A 10,265-nucleotide genomic window follows, 5' to 3' on the forward strand; every position below is an offset into this window, starting at 1 on the left:
ATTATGGAATATTAATTATCACAGCAGTCCAATAAATTAGAGTTTACAACATGAAAATAGCTAAAGAGCAACAATAAAAATATTGTAAAAAATAAAACTGGAAATTATGTAATCTGAAAAATTATTTGAAAATCATTATGGATGATAATTAAAATGACAAAAGCAGGACTATCATGTAGTTATCAGTCCAACAGGAAAATAAATCCTGTTTAGCCACAAATAAGAGAAAGTAAAGCAACTGTCCACTAATGCACATTGAATTTACAATGCTCTGCTTGAACAAGTATAATGCCTGCCCAAGTATAGTGTTTGGTACCCTGTGGTCAATAATGGTTTACTTTACCAAAAAAAAAAAAATAAGAGAGAAAGAGAGAGAGAGAGAGAGAGAGAGAGAGAGAGAGAGAGAGAGAGAGAGAGAGAGAGAGAGAGAGAGAGAGAGAGAGAGAGAGAGAAAGAGAGAGAGAGACAGACAGGGAAACAAGAAAAAAGAAAGATACATGGCTGAAACCGGTTTGGCTCAGTGGATAGAGCGTCGGCCTGCGGACTGAAAGGTCCCATGTTCGATTTCGGTCAAGGGCATGTACCTTGGTTGTGGGCACATCACCAATAGGGGGTGTGCAGGAGGCAGCTGATCGATGTTTGTTTCTCTCTCGTCGATGTTTCTAACCACCTCTCTCCCTTTCTCTCTGTAAAAAATCAATAAAATATATATTTTTTATAAAGAAAGATACATGGTTCTTAATCTATCAAAACCTAGTGCTCTGGAAATTAAACTATATCTAAAAGTATTTTAGAAATCTTGGGACATTAATATTTTGTCCTATTTTGCCTTTTCAAAATTGTATCTTAAAATCAATTTAAATATCTGTATTTATATAGCGTACAGGTGAATAATCAAAAACAATGATTAATCAATGAATTTTAAAAAAATACTAGAATTTCCAGATAAAAGTAGATGAGAAAAAAGGAGAAAAATAATTTAAAAAGCATATAAAAACCAGACGGCTTCCAGTTAAAGTGAGCTAAATACATAGATTTACCTCTACTACTTATAGAAACTCACTACAATGACAGTAATTAAAAAGGTATAAATCTGTCAGGACAAAAAATCTGTCAGGACAATAGATACGTCAAGCTAACATTTTACAAATTACAAAACAGCCGAAACCAGTTTGGCTCAGTGGTAGAGCGTCAGTCTGCGGACTGAAAGGTCCCAGGTTCGATTCCAGTCAAGGGCATGTACCTTGGTTGCGGGCACATTCCTGGTAGGGGGTGTGCAAGAGGCAGCTGGTCGATCTCTCATCGACGTTTCTAGCTCTCTATCCCTCTCTCCTCCTCTCTGTAAAAAAATCAATAAAATATATTTTTTTTTAAAAATTACAAAACACATGGGAAAATGGCAACTGACTTTGTGGAATGGAGCAAAGTATCTACAGCGGGAGGTAGGGTTGAGTTAGGTGTAAACAGGAAGCCAGTTAATTCTTGTAATATAATCCTAGAAAGGCTCAGGAATTCAAGACACCTGTAACTCCAAAGGCAGGGTGTAAACTGAGGCTGAAAACAGTCTTTAGAAGCAGCTCACAATTGCCCTATCGACACTGGCATCTACAATATATAAAAAGCCAGAAAACTTCCTCTAATGCCAGCAGAAATGGGGAGGTTTACTCTCAGGAGAAGTTAAACCAGTCAAGCAGAATACCTGGGTCCTAGCTCAAACTGAAAAAAGACAGATGGATTACAATGAAAGTACGTACCGGGAACAATGAGTTCTCCAAACCCCTCCCCTTTTCTAAGCTCCCCAGACACCAGCAGTCAGGCCTATCCCTTCTAAACAAATGATCACAGGATTTTTCTTTGGTGAAACTGATCAGTATAAGAGAAAGGAGTACTGGTATTTGGGTGTGACCTAGAACTGCTAGTTCTCTTCCCTATTACCTTAGAAGGCTCACTCTAGGGCTCACTAGTCACCAAGCCCTCAGACCCATGCACACAGAGCTCCTACTCCATGTTTTAGGGCACATGTGTCAAACACAAGGCCCGCGGGCCAAATCCGTCCCGCCAGGCCTTGCAATGTGGCCCGCACTGCGCTGTCATCACTGCACTCTGCTGCGTTTCCATCACAATGACAGTTTATGACTGTTCAGTAAACCATTCGGCCCGCGATTTAGGCTGGATTTTAGATTTTGGCCCCTTCTCTGATTGAGTTCGACACCCCTATTTTAGGGTCTGACTCAAATACAATGTCTGAGGATTGCCAGATATTTGAGGAAAATCACATGAGTCAGAGAGCAGACCTAACAAAGGATTGGTAATATTAAAGAGTAAACAGACCAAAAAGGCGAAGGCATTAATCATGAATATACATTCCAATTTTCAAGAAAGGAGATGCCAAGGTGGGCAGTAACTCAAAGATCATCACACAAGGAAAGTGATGTTCAAGGTGAAGCAGCAAAGGCGTTTACCTTTTAGGAAATGCTGGGTGTTCAAGCTGGATTCAGAAAAGGAAGAGGCACTCTAATTGCAAGTATTTGGCATTTGTTGGATACTGGAGTGCTCCAAAGAATTTCAAAAGGTTAGTCTATGGGTTATAGACTACAATAAAGCCTTAGACTACATCAATCATAAAAAGCTATTAGTTGCTCTAAAATAAATGGCGTGCCTCAGCATTTGATCATCCTGACACGTAACTTGTATAATGAGCGGGAAGCCTCTGTCAGGGCAGAATGTGGAGAGACAGAAGAGATTCCTACAGGCAAAGGTATCAGACAGGGATGCATTTTATCTCCCTATTTTTTAATCTGTACACAGAAGATGTCATACAAAAGACTGAACTAGACTCAAAGGAAGGAGGAATGAAATTGGTGGAAGAGCTATTATAATTTAAGATATGGAGATGACACCGTCTTACTGGCAGAAAGTTGCAATGATTTAAAAGGACTTCTGATGAAAGTGAAAGAAGAAAATGCCAAGGTAGGTCAATATTTGACCAGCAGGGCAAATATCATAACTACAGAAGAAATACACAACTTAAACAAAGATAATGAAGACATCAACATTATTAAGGTTTTGCTTATCTTGGCTCAGTCAGCAATTCAAATGGAGATTGCAGCCAAAAAATCAATAGAAAGTAGAGATTCAGAAGGGCAGCAATGGAAAAATTAGAAAAGATCACCAAATGCAAAGCTGTGATATTAGACAACAATACTTAGATCATCCACACCCTTGTATTTCCAATAAATATAGATGGGTGCAAAAGTTGGACAGTGAAGAAGACTGACAGGAAAACAAAATGGATTCCTTTGAAACATGGTATTGGAAGAGAGCGCTATGGATACTCTGGGCCACCAGAAAGAAAGAGCAAGTGGATCCAGTAGTATGCCTGAAATAGCACAGGAGGAAAAAACGACAAAACTGAAGCTGCCCTACTTTGGGCACATCGTGAGAAGGCAGGGTTCTTTGGAAAAGACAACAGAACTGGGTAAAATAGAAGACAACAGGAAAGGAGGAAGACAGGGGGACTGACTGAGGAAAAGAAGCCATAGGCATGAGTCTATAGGAGCTGAGTCTGGCTGCTGAGGACTGGACGTTGTGGACCTCGCTCATTCACAGAGTTGCCAGGAGTCAAAGCCGACTCAACAGCAATTAATACGCTAATAACGAAAGGGAAACATTTTAAAATTCAAAGCTTAGCCTACAAGGACCCAGATCCAAGCAGCAATAGTTCCAGAAATAGCAAAGAAGTGAGGGGGAGAAAAAAAACACCAAATAAATATTTCAAAAATTTCCTAGAACTAAAGAATATTAACTTTTTAAACTAAAAGAACCCACTGGGTATTCAGAGAAATAAAAGAAACCTACACACTAAGTGACATAATTGAGAAATTCAGAATGGTAGGAATAAAAAAAAAAGATGATGCCAGACAGTAAAAAAACAACATATAAAGGATTGAATATCAGAACAGCATTAGACTTCTCAAGAAGAACAGACAGTGCCTTCAGAAATGCTTTAAAAGTATCATTTCCAACCAAGAATTTTAGAATCAGCCAAACAATCAAGCATGAAGGCAGAAGAAATGTTTTATAGGTCCTACATTATTTCCCTACCAGATACCCTTGCTCAAGTGGCTTCTAAAAATATTCTGCACTACAATATGAGAAGAGAAAGAGGAAAAAGAGAAAGATAGAATCCAAGAGCCAGGGACTTCAACAGAGGAGGAGGGAAGAGAGCTGCCAGGATGATGACCAACGGAAAGCCTGAGGACAACAGCTGGCCCACCAGCTCTAGAATCGCTGACTGGAGCAAAAGGGTAGAGGTGTCAGCAGGGTTGCCTTCAAAAAAAAGTGAAACTGAAAGAATATTTTATGTACTTAAATATATTCAGAGATTCTCAGTGTATTAAAGTGTTTGGGAGTGAATTAGTTGTGAATACAAAACAAACTAAGCAAATGAAAAATGGCGGGGGGAGAGGGGGAGGCGGGAGCAGGATGCAGCAAAAAGGTAATCCAAGTTCACCTAATGGTTCGCATGTGAATAACTGCAAAACCATAAACCCTAAATGGTCAGCTAAATCAACTCAGGTAAATACTGAATTATATCAGGTGCAACCCTAGGTTAAATCAGGTGAACACTAATTTAATCCCAACTGGTGACTTATACAACTATATTGAGAAAATGAAAGGGAAAATGTGGATATGTTGGATTGCATATATGTTGGGGATGGGGAAAGGTTAGGGGTGTAAGAGAGCTAAATCCACAAATTTTTAGGAACTGATTCATAATATCAACAACAACAAAAAATCCATGAAATAGTAACATAAGTTTAAGCCTGGAGATAACACAATAAACAAATAAATTATTTTTTAAATGCTAGCTTGATAGAGTGGGATTTGCAGAGGGTTGGGGGATGAGGCAAAGAACTACTACTTTTTATTGTAAGCCTAATTGGTACTACCTGACTTTTTAAACTATGGAAAAATTAACATAAGAGGAAAATGTGAACATTTTAAGGATATTAAATGTCATGATTCTAAAAGAAAAAGCAATTAGATCTTCATTGACTTGTAACAATTTCATAGTTTTTTAAGTTGCTAACAACAATTATACTAAAAGATTAAAAACTCACCTGATTCAAGGTATTTATTTAATGATTCTTCAAGTGAAGGAACAGGCAGTGATGGAAGAGAATCCTGGTACTGAAATGTTCGTTCCTCAGTTGACTTAGCCAATTGATTTTCCATGATGCAATCACAGAAGGAAAACTAAAGAAAAAAGACAGCATTCACAATTTCAGCCTCATAAATATTCTTATATATGGTAGGTCCAATTCACTAAATCAGTATTTAGGTACCACAGTATATCCAGAGCTTGGTCCTTGTACTTACTAACTTCATAAACTTGTCAGTGAGAGAACCCACTTTTTAAAAAGTATAGACTCTGCCGAAACCGGTTTGGCTCAATGGATAGAGCATCAGCTTGGGGACTAGAGGTCCCGGGTTCGATTCTGGTCAAGGGCATGTACCTTGGTTGCGGGCATATTCCTGGTAGGGGGTGTGCAAGAGGCAGCTGATCGATGACTCTCTCTCATCGATGTTTCTAGCTCTCTAGCTCTCTCCCTTCCTCTCTGTACAAAATCAATAAAAATACATTTTTTTTTAAAAAAAAAGTATAGACTCTGAAGGAAAGCCAAGTTTGCCACCCCAAAATATGCTTTTTTTGGAATATTAATTATTTTAAGCTCTTTATTTTTAAGAAACAAAAGACTCAGGAGAAACTTTTAGGTTATCAAACAACCTAAAAGAATTTGATAGAGGACCTGCTTCAGGGAGGAAAGCAATAGATAACTATAATTAAACTAGTGGCCTGGTGCACGGATTTGTGCACATTGAAAGGAAATTAATTAGAATATTTTAATATTGCTATTGGTCCTTCTCTATAATAGAAGTGCCAACCAAATTCACGATCAACAATGACAGATCAAAACACAGGTGTGCAATTAGCATCAGCGAGAGCTTTTTATGTATCATGCATGGGCAAGTCAATGTTTATTTTTAAACTAGAGGCCCAGTGCACAAAAATCATGTACTCAGGGGGGAGGGGAGGTCCCTTAGCCCAAACTGCACCCTCTCACAGTTCGGGAGCCTTTGGGGGATGTCCGACTGCCATGGAGGCAGGAGAGGCTTCCACCACCTCCCCTGTGCTTGCCAGCCGTGAACCTGGCTTGTGGCTAAATGGAGCTCTCTCTGTGGGAGCACACTGACCACCAGGGGGCAGCTCCTGCATTGAGTCTCTGGCCCCTAGTGGTCAGTGTGCATCATAGCAACTGGTCATTCTGCTGTTCGGTCTATTTGCATATTAGCCTTTTATTATATAGGATTGCCAGTGCATGCCAGTCGGTAAGATGGACAGACTGTCAGTCATTTAGCCTTTTAGATATATAGATATAGATATAGATATAGATATAGATATAGATATAGATATAGATATAGATATAGATATAGATATAGATATAGATTATAGATAGATAGACTTATAGATAGATAAAGTTAAGCGTGATATACAGGGAGGAACCTAGCAAGGCATCTGATCATTGCTAAAAATAGCCCAGAAAACATTCATTTACCAAACACTTGCTTTCCTATCTCCACATGAATTGCTTCCCTGCCCTTGGAAGCCCCACACCTCAACCTCCCAATTTGATTATTGGGCCAAATCGAAGAATTTAGCATGGCTTTGTGATTTGTGTGTCACCTCCAGTAATGCCCCTTTAAAGGAATGCACGTGATTTCTCTCCTCACTGCCTAGCAGGTAGTCCCAACTGGAAGAGCACCTTGGGCCCATTTATGGAAGCCGTCTACAGACATAGGTACAGGCATACCTCAGAGATATTGTGGGTTCGGTTCCAGACCACTGCAATAAAGTGGGTTGTAATCTTTTTGCTGGTAGAGGGTCTTGCCTTTAATTTATAAAAAATCTGTGAAGTGAAATAAAACAAGGGATGCCTGTAAGGAGGCTTTCAGAAGCTTCCTACTAGCCCTGTACCCCTCCCTCTAGTCTAGATTTATGACAAGAAAAACAAAAACAAAAGGAACCTTTTCTCTTACTTACACCATTGCATTTCGGGTTTCCTTTGTGAGGGTAGAAGAGCTTAGCCTATACCACTAATGTAAAGATATAAAATGTGATACAACAGAGCTCTCATAGCTCCCCAGCCTCTTCCTGTCTGATGCCTTTTGCTGCACTTCACTTTGACTACCCATAAACATGGCTTTAGGCCTAATGGAAATGTAGATCTGGGTTTAAATGCCAACTCTGATACTTTCTAGGCATGTGCCCATGGACAACTAACTTTAACTCCATTTCCTTAATTATAGAGAGCACCTATAATAATAATAAAAGCGTAATATGCAAATTGACCGAACGAGTGACTAGCAGAACGACTATCCAGAAGACCTTTTGGACGACCATGCTATGACATGCACTGGCACCAGGCCAGCCAAGGCAGGGTGCAATGCAATTGGTTGGGGAGCCCCATGGTCGCTCCTCAGGAAGAGGCCCAGGCCACCCTCTGTGGGCTCCATGATCGATTCCCCACAGGAGCCCCAGACAAGCCAAGCGATTGCACCTCACACCTGTCACCCACAGAGGAAGGCAAGCCAAGCGATTGCACCTCACACCTGTCACCCACAGAGGGAAGCGAGGGGGGGAGGGGAGCGCTGCACAGATGGCAAGCAGTGGCAGCGGGGCCAGCTGCCGGCAGCCAGGGGAAGGAAAGTCCCCATAGGCCCTGATCGTCGACCAGGCCTAGGGACCCCACCCAAGAGGTCCTGGACTGAGATGACACAGGCTGGACTAAGGGGCCGCCTCCTCCCCGCCCCACTATGCACAAATATCGAGCACCTGGCCTCTAGTAATCATATAATCAAACAAAGTTATTGTTATGTTTTGTTTTCTTAATGCCGCACAAAATAAAAATAATTCGGTTAAGATGACCATATTATGCTAGCAAGGCAGAATTTGTATGAATGCCCCCAACACCCCTCTCCCACCCCAATCCACAGAACCTGTGATTATGAGATTTTCACTTCCATGCTTGTGATTTTGTATTTTACACAGGACAATTCACCTTAAAATAGGGAGATTACCCAGGTGAGCCTCATCTAATCGCTTGAGCCTTTAGGAGCAGGAAGCTTTCTCCAGCTGGTGACAGAAGAGTTAGAGAGATTACAGCCACAAAAGGTGTTGTTTGGCAGGTGGTCTTATGGAAGGAAGACAGACGCCAGCTGACAGCCAGGAAGGAAATGGGGACCTTACACTACAGGGAGATGAATTCTGCCAGCCACCTCAATGAGCCAGCCTCCTGGAGGTGGATTCCCTCCAGAGGCCCCAGAAAACCACCCAGACCTAAAGAAACCTTCATTTCAGCTTTGTGGGATCCTCGGCAGAGTACCCACCTGGGCTTCGGGTCTATAGAAGCTGTGAGATAACAGATGTGTGTTTTTTTAGTTAAGTTTGTGATAAATCGTTCTGGCAGCATTAGGAACCTAATACACATATACAGAAAAGCTATTCTCTGTATTCCTCAGACTCTAGAAAACTGAGACTAAGAATACCAATTCCATGCCCACTCTAGTCTTAACTAACCAAGAGGTACACATTAAGAGTTATCAGATTCTTTCATGAAGAATTTTTCTTTAAATTCTCAACCATAGAGATTAAACTAAATAACATAATTCCAGAAGAACCTTTATGTGCAATAAGAAAATGATGATACTGCCGAAACCGGTTTGGCTTAGTGGATAGAGCGTCAGCCTGTGGACTGAAAGATCCTGGGTTCGATCCCGGTCAAGGGCATGTACCTTGGTTGTGGGCACATACCCAGTAGGGGGTGTGCAAGAGGCAGCTGATGGATTATTCTCTCTCATCAATGTTTCCAACTCTCTATCCCTCTCTTTTCCTCTCTGTAAAAAAATCAATAAAATATATATTTAAAAAAAGAAAAGAAAAAAAATGATACTGGATTTAATTATAGTGGGCTTCCTGGGAGCCAAACGATGTAAAATCAACGTGGAAAAGAGAACCAGGAACAAGAAATAATAATAATAATAACAACAACAATAACAATCCGATTGCCAATTTACCAGAACACCAAGCGGAGTTGTTCAGGAGTTTCCAGGAGCCTGTTGCAGCAATTCCGTTTTCCGATCACAGTGGGCTGGGATCACAGGGGGCTGGACTCGGCTGGTGACTGTGGGAAGAAAGAAACAAGTTCCTAATTGCGGAAGGGAGACAGGAGGCGGGGGCTCGAGGGGGGGGGGGGGGAGTGGCGCGGCGGGGGCGGGTATTCACAAAAAAACGGGTGCAAGAAGGTGGAAGACAAGACAATCTAGAGAGGTTGGGAGGCCCCAAGACTCAAACTTTTGGGGAAAGCGCAGCACACACACTCAACAAGTCCATCTGCTGGAGAGCTGGACACAAACCACCACACGGTTCACGAGTTAGCAAACAACCGCCCTGCCTTCCATTAGGTCCACAGGGTACAAGGCGACAAGAGTTCAAGGCTGGGCTCCGGAGACTCCGCCCCGCACCCCAAGGCCAGCTCCGCACCCCCCGGGAGGCCGCCGAGGGGGAGAGATCCGACCCCGCACCCCGATCGACCTGCCCCGTGGCCCCACCTCGGGGGTCCCTCCCGCCCCCCGACCCCGCAGGCGAGAAGCCTGTGGACCCCACCGGGCCCGGCCCTGGCACCGGCGCCGTCCCACACCATTTAACTCCGTTCTACACCATCTCACTGTCCTCCCTCCACCCCCCAGGACAGGTTGGGGAAGGGGGAGCGCAGTCTCGGGGGGCCCCCACTCACCCGGCGCCCTTCGCCCATTCCCTGCCGCAGCCGACAGCCGCACCAGCCCGCTCCCTTAAGGCCACCGGGGAGCGGGGATTGGGTGGCAAGCTGCGAGGGCCCGCCCCCTCGGCCAGCGGGGAGCGGGGATTGGATGGAAGCCCAGAAGGTCCCGCCCCCTACTCGAAGGCAGAGCCGGGCCTGCGCTCTGCAGGCTCCGGGCCCGCCTCCCGCCCGCGGGCGCCCGGGCCGGGCCGGTTCTGGGCTGCGGGCCCGGGAGAGGCTGGAGGATGCCCGGACAGCGGTCCCGGCCCGGCCTGGCAGCGCTGGGTTACTTGCTGCCGGCGGAGCACAGCGCCCCCGCCCGGACACGGCGGGTCTCGCCCGCACAGACACCTAACCCTGCGGGAGGGACGCAGGACACGCTGG

The 10,265-nt window shown here is 43.6% G+C and overlaps 1 protein-coding gene across 5 annotated transcripts in view; it reads right to left on the reverse strand.

Annotated features, from left to right (window-relative positions):
- The window catches only part of CROT (carnitine O-octanoyltransferase), a 28,170-nt gene extending 18,196 nt beyond the window's left edge, over nt 1-9,974 (reverse strand). For 2 of the 5 annotated variants that reach the window (XM_036429547.2, XM_045578486.1), the window contains exons 1-3: nt 9,858-9,968; nt 9,139-9,245; nt 5,124-5,259 (exon numbers count right to left, since the gene is read on the reverse strand). In XM_036429547.2, coding sequence (XP_036285440.1) covers nt 5,124-5,238 — 115 coding nt within the window. In that variant the 5' untranslated portion in view covers nt 5,239-5,259; nt 9,139-9,245; nt 9,858-9,968. Of the gene's footprint in view, nt 1-5,123; nt 5,260-6,875; nt 6,929-9,138; nt 9,246-9,857 lie in introns of those variants that run through there. The other 3 variants (XR_006740982.1, XM_036429545.2, XM_036429546.2) reach the window with 3 other exon arrangements.
- Between the last annotated feature and the right edge of the window lie 291 nt (nt 9,975-10,265).

This window comes from Pipistrellus kuhlii, unplaced genomic scaffold, assembly GCF_014108245.1.
Source record: "Pipistrellus kuhlii isolate mPipKuh1 unplaced genomic scaffold, mPipKuh1.p scaffold_m20_p_10, whole genome shotgun sequence".
Lineage (NCBI taxonomy): Eukaryota > Metazoa > Chordata > Mammalia > Chiroptera > Vespertilionidae > Pipistrellus > Pipistrellus kuhlii.